The following is a 24,975-nucleotide window of genomic DNA, read 5'->3' as shown; positions in this document are numbered from 1 at the left end:
TGCTTTTAATAATTGAAGCAGTTCTCCTACTATCTTTAGTTCCACTTAAGAATTCAACCCTAAAAATACTGGAACCAACAAAAGTGATTTAATAGTTTGGCATATCTTGGCACCTGTTATTTCTTTTAATTTAAGTTAGCTGTGATATTTAGTCAAATATTTCACTTGGGAACGCTTTGTTTTTCAGGATGGGAAGAAGAAGTTTGACAAGGAAAGTGAGAAATATTATTCCATCTTAGAGAAGCACCTAAATTTGTCAGCCAAGAAGAAAGAATCTCATTTACAAGATGTAAGGACTGAATGCACTCTTACCTAATTTCACATTTGCATAGAAATCATGATAACAAACTGGTTCTCTTCAAGACATGCTGTACTTTATTTAATGTGAAATTGTGACGGTTTCTGGTCACGCTTCTTGTGACTATAAATTCTTGACTGGGATGAAAACGACCCAAATAGGAGTTAAATATTTGAACAAAACAATATTCTATGTTTGCCACTTCATGTATTTCAAGTACAGCTAATGTTTATTGGTTGCAACAATGGAATTATATTAGTGCAATAAAAGTGTGAATTTTATAAGCTATATGTGGAATACTGGAAAGCCAATTAATTAATTTCTTGTCGGTTTGCTAGTTAATCTATTAACTGATGAAACTGCACTTCTATTTCACATAAATTCTAATCCAGAAGACTGAACTGAGATCACTTTAATAATGCTCTTTTCTGCTTCATTTTTTCTTACTTTTCATCTTATTCTGAAATTGAGGCTCCTGAAATTTCCCTGAAATTGTATCTATAACTTCAGTTTTGAAGAGTCTGTATGGCTGATTCTTTTCTGTTAAAAAAACCAAAACCAAAAACAAACAAACAAACAAAAAAAGAACACAAGAAGACTTCTGGTTTAACAGAAAGATTCCAGGGATTTTTAGTATGCTGATACAAATTAATATAACTTGTCTCTGAAGCAAATTACAATAAACCCAGCAATATTATATCAATGACACTTTGGGAATTGTGCCAAAAGTAGTTAAAAATCACTTTGATGAGATTACTGTTGTCATGGTGAATCTTAAATCATGGGGGTTAGTTTGCAGATGGAATTTTCACCAAAGGTGTGACCATCACTCAATCATATGTTGTAGAATTTTTTTTTCATGTTTACCAATAATATTATAATTCAAATAAAATAAGGCTTAGAAATTAAAAATTTCTAATAATTCAGTCTATATGGCTGAATTTCTGTTGCTGTCTGTATAATAACCAGTCTATATAAGAAGATAGTTATGTAGGACTGGTTTATTGTTCCACTTGTATGTCACGGCTTTCACTTTTCCCAAATATCTTATGTGTTGATGAAGAAGCAATTCTGTTAGAGGCTAAGCCCCAGCTTAAAAAAAGAGAAATTCTTACCAAATTGGGGAAAAGTGAGCTTAAACACTAATTTGTTCTAGAATAGAAGCTAAATAAAATAAATAAAATATTTTACTCTTGAGACATGAGAATAATTACAGTCTAAAAGCAGCAACTGAAGTGCGAAGTAACAACTGTGAATCTAGTAAACTATGGTACAATAACAGTGGATTTGGCTCACAAGTATAAACTAATGGAAAAGCAGAATAATTTTTTCCAGTGTGTCCTTAAGTGGCATATCTGGATTTAAAATCTTGTAGCTGAGGCTGAGGTTTCTGATTTCTAGATGCCTCCCTTGTAAAGGATAAAGAGCATAACTTGGCATTTCTGTCTTTAGCCGTTTTCTGCCGCTGTGGATGTGCTGAATCAGCAGCATAGACCCTCCGTAAGAGAAGGTACAATAGCAAATCACTACCAAAATTGTCAACCTGGGGGCTTTTGGCCTCTGTCTTATTGGAAGTAAAAGGAGGCCAAGCCCCATTCCTGACCTGAAATTGAAGACAGCTGTTGATTTGCATCCCGAGTGGTTTGGGTGAGCCCCATTTATAGCCCGGATGTCCAGGATGGAGTCTGTTGGAGCAGTCCACAGCAGAGCAGGGCACGAGCAAAGAACCAAGCAGTGCTGGCAGCTGGGGCTTTGGTGCCCTTGGCAGGAGATGGGAAGTCCATGCCTCAAGCCAACATCATGTATTCAGGGAGGTGGAAATACCATTTTTGGACTGCTACATGGGAAAAGTACTGTCTCCTTGAATTGATGAGATTTCTTGATACCTCATCACATTATGTGGGTTAAAGAGTACTGGGGTGAGCAAAGATCTTGTACTGTGTTGGGTTCTTTTACATATCTCACTGGAGTCCAATTGAGATCACTTAATTCGGTACCTGAAGTTTGATGGTTGAAACATATTCTGTAGAGAGTAGTTTGCATATATTCACCTACCTGAAATATGTTGAATATTTTAAAAGCCTGCAAGACTGCTGATGCTGTTTACACAGCTGACTGGCTTTTTTCCTTTAGCATCAAAAAGCAACTTCAAAGTAGCATCTTTTCACTGCCTACAGAAGCCTACAATGGAGGAGAAAATGGACAGAATTGAGTGATGTGAGAAATCTAATGAACTTCTGATTTTATTTCTCTGAAATCTGTTCCAGAATCAGTCTCCAAGCTTGTGTGAAGTTCTGGTGTATATATTGAGGTGATAGCCTACATCAATGAAAATATTACTCACTATAACTATACATCATACAAGTAGAGACTCAAAATCATATCCATCAGTTCTCCTTATTTTTTACATGCAGTTTAAACTCACAGAAATACATTAAACTTTCAGGTTTTGAAACTTTAAGATCACTTTCAAAGCAATTCTTACAAATCTGAATCCTTTGGTGTTAACACAAATTCATAAGCTTCTACAGAATGTATGTTTGGGGAAATCTGATTTAGTCCCTTTCCCTAGTGGTGCTTATGGCCCTAAACCATATTTGAGATGGCACTTGGTTGTATCATTACAACTGCAACATGCTTAAATGCTGTTCAGAATAGGGATGGATTTAATTAGGTGTTTAAATACTTTTTCTGAGGCAAAGCCTAAAAGAAACAGTTTCTAAAACTATGTTTCATTATTTATGTACAATTAAATGAGAGAGCTGAGATCTGTTTCAAGTGCTTCTTGATGGCATTTGTGTGAGCAAGGCGTTGCTGGATCGCATCCCAAAGTGATGGCACTGCTTCTGTTCAGTTATGTAGCACTGTCTTTGTGATAATTATTGTGAAATAAAGCTATTTACAGACTACCAGGGAAAACACTAGCCAAACACACTATATGAATGGCAAATGGCAGAGTTAATTTTAAGGTAGAGCAGTTCATTATTGGAATTTTGAGTGCTTGATTTCAGCTTCATATTATTAGTTTACTGATTTTTTTTTAATAGACATAGGAAGGAGATGCTGGTACTGAATGATTTGAAACATATCCTTGAGGCCCATGTGTTGAAGTAGAGTTAGAACACTGGGCTAGGAAGGTGAATCAATATTGTTAAAAGCCTGTGCAGCCAAATCACAATAGTAGCTTGTCCTTGAGTAGAGAAGCAATCTTAATTATATATGGTGCTATTGATGGCTAAATCCTGCCTGAAGGAAAGCACTGACTTTTTGCTTTTTTACTGTTAAAAGTACTAAAGCTCTTTTATGATGTGTTTGCTGGTTTATAGTTTGTTGTCAAGGGAAGACAACATCATGCTTTCCCACTTTCCCTGCATTTATTAATTTTAATGCCAGAATTAAACTAGAGAACATGCAGAAGTATCCTTCTGTACATCAAAAATAGGTGATCTTATTCATGTTGTTAATCTGCTGTAGTATTTTGACCAAAGAGCAAAGTCTAACTACTACAGCCCAAAAGGGATTTGCATGAGAAAATGATTTGTAATGAGGAAGAATGAATTAAAATGGAATCTGCATGTCTTTTTTAAACATTATCTGTGTGCTACACTGCTTGTCTGTTAGTTCTCTCTCCTGTGGCTTGTTTAAATTGTGGATAAAAGCCTATTACTCTTTATCAGCTGATAAGAGTTAATTCTTTAGCTGTTTAGGCAGAAGACACTGTTCTGATACAGGATCTCCATGTTGGGTGGTATTAGTCAGGCATTTCTGACAAGTATTGCCTTGTAGTTCTGTCACTTGAAAATTAAAACTTGAAATATATTTGATTTATGAGGTTAGGGATTTAAATATGTTTACATTCCAAGAACGTATGACTCATACTATAAAATAATAAGTTGCAAAATGTCATTGTTAAAGACAGCCTATTTAAGAAAGAAAATATGTTTTTGTGAAGGTATTTGAACTTGAGAAGTAGATACAGTTTCAGTGCATATGATACCTAAATATTTCAATAGAAATAATTGTCTTTTTGTCTGTCCTTGATTTCTACGGTGCTCCTTTCTATTTCCTTTTCTAAATTTGCATATTCCAAGTACCTGCTGCCACCTTTCTTTCCCTCCAGGCTCTCTTAAAAACTAGAATATTAAAGAGCAAAAAGAAAGAAGAAGCCAAAAAAGAGGAGTAAAAGGCACAGGCTGAAATGTGTAATGTTATCTTCTTAAACTTGCGTTTAGCTTTTTTAAGTAGGTATTCTAATTTCCAGACAGAAAACTGAACTCTATGAAACTTTAAAAATAATCCTATGGAAGATCTGTTTGTTAATGACATAACCTGTTTTTAAAGCAATAACAAGACTAAACTAATGTTGTCCGTATTGAATTTTGTCTTTTAGGCAGATACACAGATTGACAGAGAACATCAGAACTTTTATGAAGCATCATTAGAATATGTTTTTAAAATCCAAGAAGTACAAGAGAAAAAGAAATTTGAATTTGTAGAACCTGTAAGTTTTATTTTTTTTTAGAATGCATGCATATAAAGCTGAAAATTGAATTTAAAATACCGATTGTTTTGCTCCCTTTTCAAGTTTTGAATGCAGGTTCTTTGTATATAGACGGACATTAAGATCTTGGCTTGGGCCCTTTCCATGTTTATTGAAGGATTATGTAAGAGTTTAGTATCTACTGTGAAGTGAAATGTCTGATGACTTGAAGTGTGTGTAACATTTTAATGGGACATCATGTAATGTTGTGTCTGTGCAACACATAATCGATGTTTCCTAATACCATGATTTAATGGCTTAAATTTTGAGCCAGTTTTTAATTTAAATATTCTGGGTAGGCAGTATACACCGACATGGTTCTGAGTTACACATGAAGTAAAGTGAAAAATCAATTTTTCGGTGGCATAGGTAAGTTTATCTTTTTGTTGGTGGAGCCATTTGCCTTTAGTTTACTTTGCCCATAAAGGAATGCATATGTTGATGTGCCATTAAAAAGTAAGATAAAGTTGTGTTTCAGTGTCCATATCTAGGTGTGGGATTTCCTTCTGGACGGTGTTTCCATCCCCCACTCCTAACTCTCTATTGTGTCAGTCAGTTCCAAAAGCAACTTCATGACACGCTAGCATATTTCTGTGGCCTGGTAGCAGTGTTACTACTGTTCATGTCATGCAGACAGGCCTGCCAGTTGCCTGATGTAGTTTGTACCTCCAGCCCCTGACAGAGAGCTTGCAGTGCCATGTGTCCCTTCCCATTAAGCACACTGAGCACAGCAGAGTCCTGATTGTCAGAGAGGAACCTAACAAGTGTAACTTTGTCTCCACACCATCTCCCAGCTTCCTTGTAACTACTGAAGCAGCCCTCTTCACTGTGAAATGGGTTGAATTACATCTCTAACAGCCTGTGTCACCAAGGAGAGCTTCTCAGATGCCCTCTTTCCATGAGATGAGAGTGTATTGTATACTGAATGTTTGACATTGATGCAAACTAATGAACCTGGATTCAGCAAGCAGTACTTTCAGAAATCCTATCTTTATGGCATACAGCTGCCAAATCTTAGAGGCTAAAACTTTCCTCGGACTCCTAAATAAGAACATTTTTCTACCTGTCACAGATTAATCCAGAGTGTGTGTCTCTGTCTCCTTCTGCAAAACTCTCACATCCTGGAAAAATCTAGCAATCTTGACCTAGCTCTGACCCTAGTGTAGAAGACTTTATGCTCCTTTAATGTAATAGAAACTTTCTGTATTGAAAAGACCTTGTACATTGGAAAATATTGTGCAGCTGCACAATACTTAAAATAGGTAAAATTTACTTTTAAGTGTATCTGTTTCCATACTGTCTCAGATCAGTAGGCATTCCAGCCAGTATGGCATACTTGATTGTCCGGCGGAAGGTTCAGGATACAGGAAATACTCTGGTAACTGGGAAATGATAGGCCTTTCAGGTAATGTCTTCTGACTTCGTGTGTGAATTTATTTATAATCAATCTGGATATAGGTGGAACTTACATCATAACATTAGTTATAAAATTTTGAATCTTCAAAACTGAATTCTTGTTTGTAGTCTGTTGCATGCAACGTGCTGAATTAAGAACATTTGCTAAAACCTATAAGACATGTGCCTTATGTGAAAAAGTAAATTAAAATGCAAGTCAGTAATACCATGAAATTAAAAAAAAACCAGCTAAACAAATCAAAAAACACCCAAAGACTTAAATATAGGCTTTCTAAAATTCATGCTTATGTAAGAGATGTTGGAAATATGAGTATGTGTTCCTAGATGAAAGGTCTAGATAAGGAGAAAGCCTAACACTTTAAAATCAGGTATCAAAAGAATTGTCATATTTTTAATTTTCTCTGTGTGCTCTATGAATGTGCATATGGCAGGTGATGCCTGGTGGTGTGTCCATATGGACATTCCTCCTCTGGAGCTCTGATGGTCGTGAGACATTCTCATGTACATGCTGCCTGTGCCTCTGAGTTATCAGCACAGTGTCACGTCTGCGAATAATTCTCAGTCTGACATCTTGCTAACAGACTCACTGAAGGAAAGTTTAACAAAATAAATCTGTTAGTGCAATGAAGGAGGAAATTGTGATGCCCATGCAAAAGAAGAATAAGTTTGGGATGTGGGAGTAGAACTTGAAAATCAAATGATCTGTTGAACATCCTTTCAAGACCTTTAGTTTTTCCATGCCAAAGGATAAAGACAGTCTGAAAACCAGAGTGGGAGAAGTAACCTAGCAAAAATTGCCAGGTGGGTTACAGCTAGGACTCTGAGAGTCAGTAAAGCGGAGTGTGTTCTCTCCTGGAGGAGACTCAGGAGATTTTAAGGTACAGATGCTACTGACTCATATAGTGAGTAGAAGATTATAATATTTAGAGTAGATTTTTGCAGCTGCTTCTCAGGCCCTGGGTTTCTCTTTGTTCTCTGCATCTTGATCAAAGTGGTTGCTTATGTGTACTAGAGTGAGTAACTGGCATATTCCTATTTGCAATCCTCCTAAATCTAGATTTTTCCAAGAAAAAAAACCCTCAGGTTTTCATACAGATAATGAATTTGAACGTTTTTCTGAAGGACAAATTAGTGTTCATATTTACAGCTGGATAAACAATAAAGCAACTTAAGTGACAATAATCTGTCTTGCTGGCTTTTCTCTTGTGATCCCTTGGAAGCTAGTCCGAGCCAACAGTTAAACACCTTCCTAAAGTTCTGCTTTGTCCTTTGGTGATGCCAGGACTTCCTTGTCCTGTGGAAATCAGGGCACAAAGTTCATAAGCAGTAAACTATCTGAAATGTGAGGGGCGGTCAGTTAAATGTTTATTTAAAGAGAAAAAAAAAATGAACAGCCAACTGAAAACCACTGCTTGTAATTGCATGCATTTCTATGAGACTTCACAGTGGACATTAAATTTAATTTCCCTTTCTTGCATTTTCTGCGTTATTAACTATGTTCACTTTAATCTGAAGAATAAACGCTATATTCTTATAAATAAAATGAAACCAGGGAGACAGGGACTTCTGGCTGATGTGCTGCAGGCCAAAGGTTAAATTCCTCCCCTATCCGAAACCTAAGTACAATCTTCTTCCTGTGAGAATGAAACGACCAGGCAGGCTTGAGGTCAGCAGCTCTACATAAAAATAAATAGAGTCTCAAAAAGTAGCTGGATTTTGTTTCGGGTTCTCTGTTGAAATCCTCGTGGCTCTGGTGTGAAGAGTAGCTTTGTGTTATGGAGTTCAGACCTCAGTCTTTACTGATGTGAATGATTAGGCACTCAGAATGAGATAACGATAAGACACTTATTAAAATGAAAAATTATTGATATAAAAGCATCAGACATTGTTTGTGATGTTTGATGAAATAAACTACCTCTTTGTGTGTGACTACCACCTCAAAATACATTCTGAAAATTTTCTTAGGAAGGAAAGGGGGCTGATTTTCTATTCTTATTTTTAAATTTTTTTTGCTCTATTTAATATTAATTTCTGTAAAGTTATGAGCCTGCCTTTAGCAGCAATGCTTCTTCAAATGCCAGCAAAAAGAAAACTCTGCTATGAGTATGAGCCTAGGGCAAAAGACCTTGGCTTTTAAATCTCTTCCATACAATGCTATGGCTGTACCTGTTCTAATGGAAGTGATTCTGGAGATGCCCTAGCAGCACAGGCCCATTGGGCACAGGGCATAATCTGCATTCCTGTTTTTCCACTGCTAGTGACATGTACATTGAAGTGAATGCCATCCTCAGTGTCACATATCAGCACACACCTTAAAAATGCTAATCTAGGACTTGCATAATACTTTTCTTTTATTCCTGTTTTTCTGAGTTCTCAAAGAGTGTTTAACCAGGAAAGCCTCAAGGCCAGATCCTCTGCAATGCACAACTGGCAGAATACCTGTGAAGTACTTTAACTAAAATCAATTCAGATTTTTGTCAGGGTTTTGGGTTGGGTTTTTTTTTTGGGTTGGTTTTTTTTTTTTATTTCTTTTTTGCTACTGTTGTATTTTTGCTTTCAGATAAATTCAGCTTTGCTGCCATCTTGTGTTAAATATTTTCCTTAGTATTTCTCAGTGTACTCTGTAAAAGTTTCATGTGATGTAAAATGTTTTCCTTGAAGTATTGAAGCTGAAATTTCTACAATTTATTCTCCTGAAATGTTCTTTAAACTGAGCTCTAAAAGTCAGGCATAAGCTGACATACTGAAACTTTGTTCCACAAAGTTTCTTTGTTGTAATTTTGGTGTGCATTAGTGTGGTGATTTGGCTGCAGTTTTGCCAAGTGTTACTCCTGCACTAGGGGTGGGTTTAGCAGCCGGCTCCTGCTTGCAGGCTGTGTTAATCCACACATCCTTTTGACTGGACCAAGTCAAAGTAAGTACAGGAGTAGTTGTGCTGTGACATCTGAAGGAGTTGTAGCTGGGGGCACTGATGAGTAACTGAATCTAGAATGTGAGAGCAGGCTTCACATAACTGGAGCCAAAGCAGAGCTTTAGTTATAATTTGCATATTTTGTACTTTATTCATAAAAAGTAAGATTAATTTTCTTTCTTTTCATATAAGTAGTTATTTCCACAATTACAGAATTAGAATTATAGTCTAGAATTACAGAAAATTATAGAGCTCTTTCTATCTGTTTGCACAATTGGAGGTTTTTTATATAAACTATTGTACTTGGACCTTCCTCAGAAACACTTGAATAATCAGTTTAATAATAATAATTTCAGGGTCCAGTCCTTAGCTGAGGTAATAATTTTGGCTGGACAGATGAATCATGTTAAGGTGAGATTGATTTACACAAGATATGGAGCCCTCTTCTTGAGATTGCATGGCCTTCATTGTTTGATGGTGGAATATGGTTCAGGAATTCACATCCACTGTAGAGGCCCCAACAAAAACTTGCTTTTTCTGTCCAAAGATGATCTCAGTTCTTCAGGCTCCATGACTGGCATACAGGGCAGCCATGGGCATGCACCATCTCTGCCTGAGGCCAGGCTTTCCTCTGCTCCTGCAATAGCAATAAAAACCAAGGGCAGAGTCCTTCTCCCAGCCATACCTTATATTTGTGCCCGCACTGATGGTCTGTTCACCTCCAACTGCTTTAACTTACTAATGCAGCCAAAGAGCAGGCAGGTAAATGGGCTCTCAGTTGTCTCCTAGAGAGTAATGGCAGAGAGGAGGCAGAACAATTTTGCTACAATTTTTCAAGTAGGGCTGAGAGTAAATTTAAAGAAAATATAACAGTAAAAACTACATCTTTACACTATTCCACTTAGAGTAATATATGGTACTGGTAACACAAAGCAAGCGCTTTAAATATGAGCGATGGCATTTTTGTTGCCTGAGTCTAGACCACTTCAGTAGTCAATGAAGAGAGATAAATGTTTCCATTGGATCGTTCATTCCATCCTGAGAGAGAAGTCTGAAAAAGGGAAAAGAATTATGCTCTGGAATACCTGTGGTTCTTTACTGAGTCAGATGACAGCCTGGACAGCCAGTTAGTTAGCCCAGATGATAGTGGCGTAATATACTAATGCAATTGTTTTTTATTGTTAAAAATTTCTGTTATTGTAAATCCAAATTAATTTCTCTCTTTTTTTTTTTTTGTTTTCTTTACCTTTCTTCAGTAAGCTAAATTATATAGACCAAGAAAGCAGTCTATGATAAGAAATTAAATGCTTGTTATTTAACAGCAGGTAGGGTGACTTATAGCAATATCAAAACGCGTTTAAAATTTAAAGCAGAATCAGTCATAGAAGGCTTTTAAAACTAAGAGATGGCAGGAATGAGTTAATTCAAGAGCTGAAATCTAGTGGCACCTTTTACTACTTGAGCATTGTTTCAAAGCAAACTTTAAAAGAATTCTTCAGCTGGGTATATGCAGGCTATGGTGGTTCTGTTGGAGTTAATCATACCAAATAGAGTTTGCATTTTTTTCAGAGCAGGAGGAAATAGTCTGGGTTTCTTGTGTTGTGCTAACCTATCCAAAACATATTTTCTAGAGTCTAGTTTGTGGAAAATAGGTTGTAGACCAAGCAACTACTGTGAAGAAAGTGAAAGAATATTTTGAAGTAAAAACGCTTGAATTTTGACATTTTAAACTTGGAAAATGCACACCAGCAAAGACTCTAGCTGAAATACTGGATAAAATTACTAAGATACTGAATTAAATTATTTTGGAAATTACAATTTCATGACAAAAAAGCATGTATAGCATTTCTTTTTGTTAAGGTCTCGTCATGTATTCCTTCTCAGCAAAACTTTGCTTTTGCATGTAAAAGCACTCAGTGTTCCAGGAGTTAAAAATGTATAATGCTTCTCAATTTTACCTTTTCAGCTCTTGGCCTTTCTTCAAGGATTATTTACATTTTACCATGAAGGATATGAACTGGCTCAGGAGTTTGCACCATACAAGCAGCAACTGCAGTTCAATTTGCAGAATGTAAGGATGATTTGTATTTACATAATTTAACTTTAATTTACTAACTTCAGTTTAGGATATTAAAGTAGATTTATAGCACTTTATTGAAATTCTAAATCTTGCAATGTTTTGGTAAGCTGAAATCAAATTCATATACAGACAGGTAAAATTGTTTTTATAAGGTCAATGTAATTAAGATTCCTGACAACAAATGACTTTGGATAGTAAATTTGTGATTTCCAGATCAAAACTTTGGGAGCAAGAACAAGAAAAACAGGACAGCAGCCAAGTTTTTATTAGAAAACATAGCAGTCCAGATAGATTTAAACTTGTATAAAGCTTTCTTGAGAATGAGGCCTGTCTTCTGGACTAAGTGGAGTTACCAAAAATGCACCAGCTTGTGTGGAATGATACAGTTTGTCCTGCTGTCTGCTAACTTCCCACTGTATATAAAGCAATCTTGGGAAGCCATTCTCTATACCATTGCAGAATAGGTGGGACGCTCCTCCATGGTGAGCAGCTCTCATGAGCATTAGTTTTCACCAGAAGAAAGAATCTTTTTGTGTAGAGAGTTACACTCAACAGAGCAGATTAATCTTTTGCTGTAAATTAGTCTGGATTTTGTAGTCAGAGCCATATATGATCCCATTTTGGGCACAAACTGCCCAAAAAATTCAAAGCTATCAGAGATAGCTAAAATACACTTAATCAACATACTTTTCCACTTTTCCATCATAACTGCTTTATACAAGTGTATACTTGTTTCACTGTGTAATTCACATATTACAGTTCCAAGGATATACAAATAAGTAGGTACAAAATATACTTACAAATAAGTAAGTACACACTTTGATTTTAAGCAAAGCTTAAACACCCTGCTTTTAAGGCAGAAAGTGAACTTCAACATGTCAGTACTGGACAAGCCCCACATATTTCCTGAAAAGTAACATCAAAATCCAGAACAAAATTTCTTTTAAATTTAAGTCTACTTCATTCTTTCAAGAAAAGACACATACCACAAATTTTTGTAGCTCCATCTGCCCTTTTGCATGTCTTGTTCATCTATATAGATCCCATTTTAAATGCTGCTTGAGGAAATAAGGCTAAACTTCCTAGATTATTAACCTTTTGCTTTTGGATCAAAATGCAAATGGTCTCTGTAGAGCATCCCAGTCGCTTCTCCTTTCCAATTTTGTGTTTTTCACATCGTTTGCTACTAAGATGCTTTCAGATAAAGACACAAGGGGTCAGTGTTGTTGCACAGCAGTTTCACTGAAAGAGTGAAAAATGTGCTTCAGTCCAGAGATTTACTTACTTTAATATGGCAAGGTCTGAGAGGAGCATGAGGTCACAGCACAGACCAAAACTGGCATTGTAAGTAGTCATATATTTCCTCTACGTGTCTCTACAGAAGCAAAATTATTAAAGAACTTTTTTCAATTTCGATATTAATTAAGAAATACTTAGATTTAATGTTTTCTAACTATTATATCAGCACAACTTGAAGTTGTAAATAAATTACAGAAGTAGAGGGAGATTGAAGTTAGTCAGGAGGATCAATGTATTTTTTTTTTAATTATATATCAGAAAACATATACATGAAGATACAGTGGGGATCAGTACATATCTCCAATTACACAGCAGTATAAATTCTGGCTCCAGATCTAGATCCACTCTTTCACACAGCCAGCTGGGTTCTCTGCGTACTTGTCATTGAGAGTATCACCCAAAATCAGATTGAAGTGAAATGATTTATATGGGTAAAGACAAACTGAGGACAGGAAGAAGTGCATTCAGCCTGTCTGTAGCTGTCAAAAGTACTCCTCTCCATTGTGTTGTGTATTCAGGTCTTGAAGAATAGTTTACCTGAACTGCTGTTGCTGTTCTTAAAAATGTTCTACAGGTTAGAGCAGGAGCAGTAACAGCTGTAGAAGAGTAGTAGCAGACCAGCAGCTCTTAACAGGTCACCATGTTCTAACAGGACCAGCTGTCACTTTAACTATCTCAGCTGGCCAGTGGTGTACTTGGTGTGTCTGTTTGGCTTTGGTTTCTGTGATTTGATTCAAAGACCTGGCTGCTTAAAAGTAGTAATTAAAAACTTCATAGATGGAGACAAGCTCTTAAAATAGGGATGATGCTTCAATGACTTGTTCTTCTTGAAGGCCTCAAAATGACCTCTCTTAAATTTGATCTGAACTGATACTTCATGTGAAGGACATAATCAGAAAAGCTCAGAAAATTAGAATTTTACCTCCCTCTCTAATAACAGTGTTTGGCTTCAAAACCAAGATTGAGCATGTATACTTTTGTACTATTGTGCAACTAACTACACAAATGGCCCATGAAAAAGGGGAAGTATTCACTGGTGTATAAAGTCCTGAGAGCATCTTTCTGACTGCTGAGGATTTGAGTCCATAGATGACTCTGTAGAAACATTACAAAAGTCTTTATTCTTTTTTTTTTTTGACCTATTGGAGCAGAGTGTTCAGTATCTGATATTAATCAATCAAAGCTCTGGCATCTCTCAATAATTCTCTTCTGTTATCCCATGCTAGGTGCATGGAGGGAAACCCTAGTCTTACTGAATTCACTAAGAGCAAGTAGCCATTTATATGCATATAGATATAAGAAAATATAGAAACAACCCACCGTAATACCATAATTGTTTGCTTTGTTACATGCCTGGTTACACACACGATATTTAGGACAGGCACACTTCTTCCATGCTTTTGGCATAGTTCTGCCACTTGTGAGTATTTCTTACCTCCCATTTTTTTTATATTGAACTGTGGTGTTTGCCAAGTCAGAACTTGATCATGGCAGTGCCAGTAACCTGACTATTCTAAGCAGCAGCACCTGTGTTTTCACTGCAGATATGGATACACAAACAATTCGTCTCTTCCTTGTATGTAGAAACTGCAGCTGTCTGGGCTCATTAACCTGGCTTTAACCCAAACTAGTGTTTTCTGCACTGTACTTAAAGTGCTTCAGTGGATCTTACTACTTCAGGTTTCGGGCTAAGCTGTTAGCAGCTTCTAGTTTAGCCAAATACCTATCTGAGAATACCAGAGTGTACAGAGAGAAAGCCTGTATCTGTCTGCAAAGTACTCTGTAAGCATACTTGAAAAGATGAGATGACCTCCTATCTGAGATTAGTGACCTGCAGAAAGAGCAGTGGTGCTGTTCTCAGCTATGTTTTCCTTACATTTGTGTGCCTAAGTTCAATTCTTCATTACTAGGTTATTCCCAGGCTTCTAGCAGTGAAAAGTATTATTCTTTATTGCATTTTTTTCCTTTCCCCCTCTTTTATGTCTCTGGCAAATGCTTTTGTGGGTCTCCACTACAGTCTCCTTGGCATTATTTGTAATTAGTTGTTCATTGTTATTTTAGTACTTGCATGAGGTGATGTGGGGTTTTGTTTGTTTGTGCTTTTCTGGGTATTAGACTCGCAATAACTTCGAAAGCACTAGGCAGGAAGTGGAGAGACTCATGCAGAGAATGAAATCAGCCAACCAAGATTACAGACCACCAAGTCAGTGGACAATGGAAGGCTATCTCTACGTGCAGGAGAAACGTAAGTACAGCCAGGAAGGTCCGTGCTGTTGTTTGCCCAGTGGTTGACTGGTAGCGAGCTCTGCTCTGGCTGGCTGCCCTGCACCTTGCTGCAAACTCCCAGCACCCTGCTTTGGATCTCTTCTGTTTCCTGTACTTTCTCTGCCTGAACAGGACCTTTAGTTCAGCCATCAGGAGCACCTTGTACCAGAGACCTTCACTGACCCAGCCATCTTAAATGAACATGTGCTTAATGGAAATCAAAGATGTAAGAAAAGGTCATCTAAGTGCCATCTGACCACAGTTAACCACAGCCAGTTTTATCCTCAGTAGCACTGCAAATTTTAAGAACACTGTCTATTTTTTAATTGATTAATAATCATAAAAGAAATCTGTGTTAAGTGGAAATTACACTGAGCTGTGCTAACGGGAGAGGGATAAAAGGAGTGAAGTACCAGGCACATGCTGTGCTTCATTAAATAGTGAAAGGCCAGCTTGACATCTTTTTACTGAAAAGAAATGTTTATTCTGGAGTAACAGGGTCTGTACTCACTTTATATTGGGAAAGGTACTAGTTGTATAATTCCTTGTCATGCAAGTTTACTTGCCTATAACCCTTATCCTATAGGTCCTTGCTAATTGTGATCAACTGGGTTAAATGTTTGCTCTTCTTGAGAGTAAATTTTGTATATATTTATTACTGATATGCATAGTGGCAAATATAGGTGTTTTTAAAAAATGGCACTTGGCCGTAAATTGTTTTCTTGGATGGCCAAGAGTAAGAAGTTTAAAGTTGCTACACAAATGTCTGGCTAAATTTTCTAATGAAAATAGGTGACTTCTTAACTCATCTAAAACTGCTTTGAGAGCGCTCATCCATCTTATAATGTGCTAAAAGAGGTAATGAATTGCCATCAAAAGGAAGAACTGATGCTGAATAATTGCAGATTTTGTTCATGACTTAAGTTTCTTCCAGAACAGAGGCAATAGGAGAGCTTTCTCAAAGTCAGCGTAACAGACCATATAAATTTCCACAGCTATGTTTCTGGATTGACAGACATCTGACTTACATGACTTACTCAGTCTGTCATATAACCACCACCTTTGTGGGTACACTGAGAAGGCAAAATCTGTGTATCTATAGTAAAACTACTAGGGTTTTATTCAAACATTTTTATTTCATTCTTCACATTAAGAAAGAAAAACACACACAAAAAAAAAGGCAATTAAAATTTAAAATACCGGTTTTTAAAGGCGAGATTTATTTTTGTCTTCGTTCTAGACAGGACAGGGTTAATTTTTGCAAGTAGCCAGGAGCTGGGCATGACTGGGTCCTTACTCAATGCCACCTCATCATTTTCTGGGGATAGGGGAAGGGATCCTTTCTGAGTCCCAAATGTGGCAGAGGGAACACTCAGGTATTGTCAGGTGTCTCTATGTGGTGAGTACTCACATGTGAATCATTTGCCTCTTGTACACTTTGCTGTTAATATTGTTGGAAACTCCTCAGGTCTGTTCTTGCCTTTTTCCTGCCTTGTTACTATAATAGAATGCTGTTACCTATCCAGTTGCCAAAGAAAGTCAGTCTGCTGGAACTTTATTGAGCAATATTATCAAGCTGCAGTATTTGGAAATTATACTGGAACAACATTTTCCGATTAAAAAACAAGGAGTAGGCTGCACGTGGATGCTACTTTATTTCATTTTTCTACTCTAATTCCAAGTGTAATAGTGGTAAAATGACAATTACTTTTGATACTATCTCTCTTTACTCTAGGTCCCCTTGGATTTACATGGGTTAAACATTATTGCACTTACGACAAAGGAACAAAAACTTTTACAATGAGTATAGCTGAAACAAAATCTGGTGGAAAAGTGGTGAGTTACTTGTGCATGAACACATACATGACCTGTATATTCCATCTTTTTTATTAAGCATTAAGGAACTGCTAAAAGAAAAAATGCAAACAGATAAGGCTGTTTTCCTAGATGAAGCAGTGCATGTATCATATAGCATGGATAAATATTCAAGTAATATTTCATTAGAAACATATTTAAATCAATTATTAAATAACTTCTCTAATGTGGTTGTTGTAAGTGCATATGAAATTTATCACATTTGCACACAATTATTGAATAGATTAAGTTTGGAAGGAGGTTCTGGAGATCTCTAATATAAACTCAATTCAGGGTCAACTTGAACAGATTGGTGAGGTCTGTGTCCAGTCAGGTTTTACATATCTCCAAGGATGGAGCCCTCTATGAGCAACATGTTCCAGTGTTCAACCACCATAAAAAACTTTTTCTAAAGTTCAAATACTTTCTCTAAGTTCAAATACACATTACTTGTATTTGAGTTTGTGCCCGTGCCCTCTCACCCTTCCACTGGGCACCACTGAGAGGAATCTGACTCAGCCTACTTTCCCTCCCATGAAGTATTTGTAGATCAGTCACTGATGTGATCCCTCTTCCCCAGACCAAACAGTCCCAGGACTCTCAGCTTCTTCTCATATGACAAATCACAGGATCTTTAAGGTTGGAGGAGACCTTCAAGGTCATCTAGTCCAACCATCAATGTAGCACCACCATAATCACCCCGAAACTATATCCCCATGTGCCACATCCAGGCTCTTCTTGTACACTTTCAGAGATGGTGACTCCACCTGGTTAATTATTTCAGTGCCAAACCACTCTTCCAGTGAAAATTTTATTTTTAGTATCTAACCTGAACCTCCCCTGGCACAACTTAAGACTTCTCCCTCATGTTCTTTCACTGAAGACATGGCAGAAGAGACTGACTCCCACCTTGCAAAGCTTCCTTTCAGGTAGTTGTGTTCCAAGTCCTTAATCACCTTGGTAGCCTTTAGCTGGACTTGTTCTAGCACATCACTGCCTCTCTTTTACCAGGGAGCCCAGCACTGGGCATAGCATTCCAGGTGTTCCTCGCCAGTGCTGGATGGAAGGTGAGGATCGCTTTCCTCCACTTGCAGGCAGTAGCCTGTCTGATGCATCCCAGGAGGTTGGTGGCCTTCTTTGCAGCAATATCACATTGCTGGCTCATGGTCACCTTGTTGCACACCAGAACCTGAAATTCCTTTTCTGCCAAGCTGCTCTCTATCCTGTCAGTCTCATCCTGTCCTGGTGCATGGGCTAATTGCTATTCATGCTGAACAGAACTGACCCCATGGGCATACCACTAGTGCCTGGCTGCAGCTCTACTTCTGTTGTGAGCTCATCAGTTCAGGCAGTGTTCAGTCCAAGATGTAGTGTTGAAAGTATGGCTGAAGTTGAGATAAACAATATTCATTGTTCTTCCATCACACACTGAGCCTTCCAACACATTGTAGAAGGCTATCAGGTTGATCCTGTATGATTTTTCCTGTATTAAATTCATGCTGACTGCTTCCAGTCACCTTTCTGTCCTTAATATGTTTGGAGGTGCTTTCCATAATTATTCACTTCATCACCTTCCCAGGGATTAAGGTGATGCAGACTGCCCTATAGTTCCCATAAGATGTGAGGCCTCAGGTTGCATTAGGGGAGGTAGGTATTACAGAAAATTACTTCACCAAAACGGTTGTCAAGCATTGAAACAGTTTGCCAGGGAAGTAGTTGAGTCACCAACCCTGGAAGTATTTAAAATGTGTGTAGATGGTTTAGTTGTGACCTTTTCCAACCTGAATGGTTCTATGATTCTGTATCCTTCTCTTTGCTCAATTTGAAGACAGGAGTGATAATTGCTTCCTACCATTCCCCAGAATCCCCAGTTGTGTCAGCCTTGCCAACATTATAGTGAGGTCTCACAATCATGCTGTACAGAATTGGGGTTAGTCAGTTTTATTCTTCGGAAATCTTTTTATCTGCATGTGAGAGTTGGCAGAATTACATCATTTTCAACCTTACATGCATGTAATCAAGCTATATTCACAGATGTTTGTAAGATTTAAATTTAGGGAATTTTCTGAAATACAATTATTAAGTAAAAAATATAAGACAAAAAGCTATTAAATGTAGTCTTAATGTACTGTAAATATTCCTAAAGAAGTTTAATCCCTGTGTTAAACCTATGTTCTTTTGGACTGCTCATGCAGTTAAATTTAGGATGAAGCCAAGATGTGTAAGTGTATTGCCTATGCTAATTCCATTTTGTTGTTTTGTAGAATGGCCTTGTCACAAGCTCACCAGAAATGTTCAAGCTAAAATCTTGCATCAGGAGAAAGACAGATTCAATTGACAAACGTTTCTGTTTTGATATTGAAGTATTTGAGAGGTTTGTCTCTGTTTTGTTAACAATTTGAAAGTAATTGCAACCAACAGATAATAATTACTCCTGTAGTAGGAACACATGTTTACCAATATATTGGTATACAGACAAACTAGCCTTTCAAGACTTAGTACTTCTTTGTTCAGACCTGGTTTTCTAATTAAATTCACTACACAGAATATGTATTGTCTTTACTACATGACGTTTGTATGCAGATACAGCATGGAACTTATAGCAAAACTGACTATTCTCTTTTAGAAGCAGATCATAAATCTTTTTATAAATATTTTATAAATACTTGTTAATAAGTATAATCTGTAAAAATCTCTATTACTTTCAGAAATTTATGGTAATTCTTTCTTTTTACTTGAAAACTATGTCCACAATTTTTTCCACTTACTCCTGGATATTGTAATTATATCAGATACATGAGAATAGATTTCCTATATTTAAGATTCAGGTATGTGGTATTTCTAGAAGTATTTTTTCCAATCTTGGGAATAAAGAGAAATCTTGAATTAATTTTTTTGTTAAACTATGATAAATTGACTGACTTTTGTATTAGTTCTCCTAAAAATTGTTTTATGACTGTTGGCAAACTTTAAAAATAAAAAGATGTGTTTTATACCTAGCTCAAAAGCATTCTGTTATATCAGAAGCTCTGATAGAACTTTCTCTAACTTCTGTCTGTCTTTTCTATATTCACATCACTATGCATGTGGATTCTGACTTTGGATACTGTTTGAGAAAAACAGTAACTTCAGTGAATGTGTGTTTTTGACAGACCTGGAATCATCACACTACAAGCTTTTTCAGAATCCAACCGAAAACTTTGGCTTGAAGCTATGGATGGAAAGGAACCAGTAAGGATATTTTTTCATTTTCATTTTACAATTTTCTAAATCGCATATTACAGAAAGAAGCTAGTATTCATTTCAGATACTCTGTCACAATACCAATAGAGTTGTTTTCTTTGTGAAACACTAATGCAAGTACATAGTGAGGATAGCTACAAAGTAGAAAAGTAGATCTATTAGTTTAAGACTACATTTATATATATCATTATTTTATGTTAGGGTATTTAAATTAATACTATTTTAAGTAATACAAAGTAAGTAAGTAATAAGATTCATGGTTCAGATAACATATGTGAAATGGTTGTTATTACAGTGGTGAACAACATCCATCCTTTGGACATTTTCATAGAGTAAACAATTGGTACCATCTCAGAAGGCATTGCAGAGAGGAGAAACACATGTTGAAAGTACTGAGAGACTTGTCTGCGTTTTCTTCCCACTATTTGTATGCTCTTATAGTCACTGATTGAGGCTAATATCAGACCTGTATCTGATAGGAAAAGTGCGGCTGATCCGTTTTATGAACTTGATGAGTGTTTTTACATGCTTCTTGTTGGCCTGAACCAGTACAGGAATTATAATCACAGGCTGGTTTGAAATCTAACTCATCTGGTCTCAGTAAATCTGATTTCCAATGCATTAGTTGCATTATGGTAGCACAGACCTGTTAACCCAGCTGTGTGCTTGAGCAGTAAATGTCAAGAGATCATGAAAGGGAAGCTTGGGATATCCTTAGCAGTAATCTAGTACATAGCATGTTGCAACTCCTCACAAACCTGACAATAAAGGATTTAAAGCACAAATATTGTTCTATTGCATTGTTGTTGTTTGATTGTTTTTTTTGTTTGGGTTTTTTTTACAGATCTACACACTGCCAGCCATTATTAGCAAAAAGGAAGAAAGTAAGCTTTTTTGAGTTGCCATATCTTGCTAGATTTCTGTAATGTTACAGTTTCTTGATATGTGTGGGAGAAAGATTATTTTTTATTTTAGTTCTATTGCTGTGGAATAACTTTGTTGGTTATCTAAACTTTCCCTGGCACAACTGGAGGCCATTTGCTCTTGTCCTGTTACTTGTTACTTAAGAGAAGAGGCTGACCCCACCTGGCTGCACCCTCCTGTCAGGCAGCTGCAGAGATGCTGAGGTCCCCCTGAGCCTCCTTTTCTCCAGGCTGAACACCCCCAGCTCCCTCAGCTGCCCCTCACAGCACTTGTGCTCCAGACCCTTCCCCAGCTCCGTTGCCCTTCCCTGGACACACTCCAGCCCCTCAATGTCTCTCTGGCACTGAGGGGCCCAGAACTGAGCACAGGATTGGAGCTGTGGCCTCAGCAGTGCTGGGTACAGGGGGACGGTCCCTGCCCTGCTCCTGCTGGCCACACCTGGCTGAGCCAGGCCAGGATGCCATCGGCCTTCTGGGCCACCTGGGCACACTCTGGATCATGTTCAGGCACTGCTTGCCAGCACTCCCAGTCCTTATCTTTTAGGCATCTTTCCAGCCACAGCTGCCTGGGGTTCTTGGGACTTGACTGCAGGACCCAGCACTTGGCCTTGTTGTACCTCATACAACTCACCTTGGTCCATCACATCTTTTTAGTTTGAGATGTATATGCACCTGTTAGACATACACTGAGTAACAAAATTAGTGTATTTAAAGGTACTATGAGATTTGTGTGCATAATTGTATTAACACTGTATTAACACATTGGTTATTATCGTGTATTAACACAAAGATATCAAACTAATTCAAATAATATATCTCAGAGAAAGAAATTTGAAAAATTTGGACATACATCTTTATTGGAGGTATATTTGAGACTTAGAAAATCTGAAATTTAAGCCACTATCTGTTCTTTTTTTGTATGATGGTGTTTATTTTAATGGTGACAAATATGCTGTTTTAAGATCATTATTTAGATAGTTAGAGCAGTGGGTATTGAAATAAGATGACTAATTAAACTCAGTAACAAGGATTGTTCTCCTACATTACCATTTTATGAGTGATTATGTGCATATGCAAGGAAGAAAGAGCATTGCTGTATTAAAAACAATTAATATATTCTGTTCATAATGTAGATCCTGGACTCTTAAAAGCATTTTGCTCAGCAGCTTTCAACTGTATCTTTAGAGAGGCTACTGATTGCTGAGAGACAGTAGAATATTGAGCTTGTAATGGTACAGAATGACTACAAAGATGGGTTGTGAATGCTATGGATGTATCTACAAAGAACCTATTACAGAACAGGTCTTTTAATGTAATGGATAACTGTGTATTAGCCCTCCTTGATTAGTGCAGGAGTGTAGCTAAACAGAACATTTTGTGTATTGATATTGGAGAGTAATTACCCTTTTTTTTATAGTGTTCTTAAATGAAGCGGGTTTCAACTTCGTGAGGAAATGTATTCATGCTGTAGAAACAAGAGGTGTGTATTAAACCACAAATAAGGTGTTGGATTGTTGTGACTTTCTAAAATCTGGCTTTTTTTAATTCTACATGTTTTACATCTGTGCTTTGAAGTGTATCCATTATTTGGTTTGGACTTTTCATATCTGGGTGCTTTGCACTCCAAATTTTTGTCTTCAGTTCCAACAACAGTTCTTAACATATTTGAGATTTTTAAACTTTTTTCTGTAACTTCTTGTTGATTAGACAGCTTAATACACAACTGCATACATCTATAGTCTTTCCTTTGTGTGCACTGACTTGACTTTTCTTTTGATATACCTGTAGGGAGTCTCAGCTCCCAACTTTGGTTTCAGGTGTGAAATCAGAAGACCTAAAAGTGACATTGACATTCTCTGCTGGTACATCTGTTTTTTTGTAGAGTACAACCCCTATAATTTTATTCAATAATGTTGTACATTGTTTTTTTTCTTTTTTTTATGTTTGGCAGCATTTATTGTTTAGCAACACTCCTTTTTGTTAGTGGGAATGTAAAAAATGGAAGTAATAATCACTTTACCAATGAGGTGGTATCTAACAACTCACAGTAAGTTTTAAATGGAGAGTTATGGCTGTATCATCACCTATAAAATGAGATGGCCTTTTCTTGAGCTGTCAGTGTGCAGATCTCTTCTAATACAAATGTGATCTCTCTGTGCAACTTTAAGCTCAAAATTTCTCAGCCAGCCATGTTATCATTGTTGAGTCACTGCTGACTCAGAGCTTGCGTTATTTTCTGGAGCAGGGAGGGTGAAAGAGGGTTTCAAAACAAAACACCTGGGTTATCTAAGATCAGATTTAGGAATGTCGTTTTCAAAGGAAAAGTAGGCAATTTTTAAATGTTAAGGCTTGAAGTGGGGAGAATGGAAGACATTTTAACCCTGCTGATTTTAAAAGGCAGTTAAAAAATAATAAGATAATCATGACTGAGATAATCAAGTAAGTCTTAAGCTGTGGATATTAAGAAAAAGTTTTTTGCAGAAAGATTGATAAAGTGTTGAAATGGTCTGCCTGGGGAGATGGTGGAGTTACCATCCCTGGATGTGTTTAAAAGAAGATTGGATGTGGCACTCAGTGCCATGCTTTAGTTGAGGTTTTAGGGCATGGGTTGGACTCAATGATCTTTAAGGTGTCTTCCAGCCTAGAGATTCTATGTTCTAAATACTTTGTTCTGAATATCACTCTTTAACATTATTTGTTATTATTAACTGTGCTATTAAAAAAGGCCTGGCAATTTTAACTGGCAACATAAATTCTCAATTTGTATGTTAGAACAGTATACATATACATGTTTTTTTTTTCATATAAATGTCAATCACATCTTATTTGAAAGGGATGGTGGTCTAAGCAAATACAGTTACACAGTAATTCCACTGACATATAGACAATATAAACTTGTTCATGTGCAGTGTGTTTTTAGACTGCTTTTGGGTCTTATTTTTCAATTTTCCTTGTTGTTTGTTAATATGGGTCATTTCCATGGAGAAGGGTTTTGTTAATGTAAAATTATGCTTAGTGTATATTATGGTGTGGACTCAGTGGAATGAATTTGTTAATATCCCACAAGAGGTTGCAGTAGGGTAAAGCAGTACTTAAGAATGTAATGGTACAGTTTGCCATTAATACATTTAGATGTTTTGAAAACTACACCAAGAATGCATCAACATCTATTGAAATCACCATATTTTCATTATTTTAATTTTTTTCATCTACTTGTTTTCCCAATGTAGGTATTACAATCCTTGGGCTGTACAGAATAGGTGGTGTAAATTCCAAGGTGCAAAAGCTGATGAATACCGTATTTTGTAAGTATCTGAAGTGAACTTTTGTCATTGTGCAGTGTGTGTGGGCTGTGATCCTTTTTGCTTCAACTGCTGCACTCAGAAGAGTGTGTCACAATATTCACAATTTTGTATGTGCACTGGCTGCCACTAAATAGAGTTTGCACTCTTAAAATGAGTAATTCATCTGCAGTTCCTTGTGTGTATTAGTATTCACTTCTGCATGTTGCACATGAGCAAATTACTAATAAAAATGCTTTTCTTCTTCTGGCTTTAAAGTTCTATTTATTGATATATATTTGGCTTGTTCCACAAGTTCTCCAAAGCTTAGTTCCATAACACATCATGGCTCACCTTAATAGACACTTGTTCCAGTCTTTCACTTTTCTTGCTAATTTATCTCTCTGATGCTTGTGTTTGCATGTTTAAGGCAACTGACTTAGTAATTCTCTGTGGACTTGGGCTTACTTAACTCTTTGATATAGTGCATAGCTAGTGTTTATGATTACTAACTATGAGCACTGAATTTATTTTTATTTATAATTTGACAGAGATGAAAAGATTTAAATTGATCAGACTGGTGGTTAGTGTAGCTAATAAATAATTAGTTGAGCTAAATGGCTGATCTAGTAGCTTCTGTTTTGCTACCTTTCTAGTTAATGTGTAAGTGAAACTGTAACAAAATCCTAATTCAAATTCCTAACAGCCCCTAAATCACCTCCTGATATGGATATTGATATGGAAATTTGGGACAATAAAACAATAACAAGTGGACTAAAAAACTACCTCAGGTAAGTATGATGCCACAGTTTCAGTATTTCTTTTCTGGCCCATTAATCTTTGGCTTGTTAATATTTCTTGGATA

The 24,975-nt window shown here is 36.8% G+C and overlaps 1 protein-coding gene across 1 annotated transcript in view; it reads left to right on the top strand.

Moving 5' to 3' along the window:
* Positions 1-24,975, top strand: part of ARHGAP42 (Rho GTPase activating protein 42) — a 143,972-nt gene that overhangs the window by 94,502 nt on the left and 24,495 nt on the right. The window contains exons 5-15 of the mRNA XM_064718584.1: positions 188-289; positions 4,689-4,799; positions 11,132-11,236; positions 14,660-14,789; positions 16,545-16,645; positions 18,928-19,037; positions 19,816-19,894; positions 20,751-20,790; positions 22,247-22,309; positions 24,060-24,134; positions 24,817-24,901. Of these exons, the coding sequence (XP_064574654.1) occupies positions 188-289; positions 4,689-4,799; positions 11,132-11,236; positions 14,660-14,789; positions 16,545-16,645; positions 18,928-19,037; positions 19,816-19,894; positions 20,751-20,790; positions 22,247-22,309; positions 24,060-24,134; positions 24,817-24,901 (1,001 nt within the window). The remainder of the gene's footprint in view (positions 1-187; positions 290-4,688; positions 4,800-11,131; positions 11,237-14,659; positions 14,790-16,544; positions 16,646-18,927; positions 19,038-19,815; positions 19,895-20,750; positions 20,791-22,246; positions 22,310-24,059; positions 24,135-24,816; positions 24,902-24,975) is intronic.

This window comes from Zonotrichia leucophrys, chromosome 1 (assembly GCF_028769735.1).
Source record: "Zonotrichia leucophrys gambelii isolate GWCS_2022_RI chromosome 1, RI_Zleu_2.0, whole genome shotgun sequence".
NCBI classification, from domain to species: domain Eukaryota; kingdom Metazoa; phylum Chordata; class Aves; order Passeriformes; family Passerellidae; genus Zonotrichia; species Zonotrichia leucophrys.
Note: the sequence above shows the minus strand (reverse complement) of the source record. Positions and strands in the feature narration are given on the sequence as shown.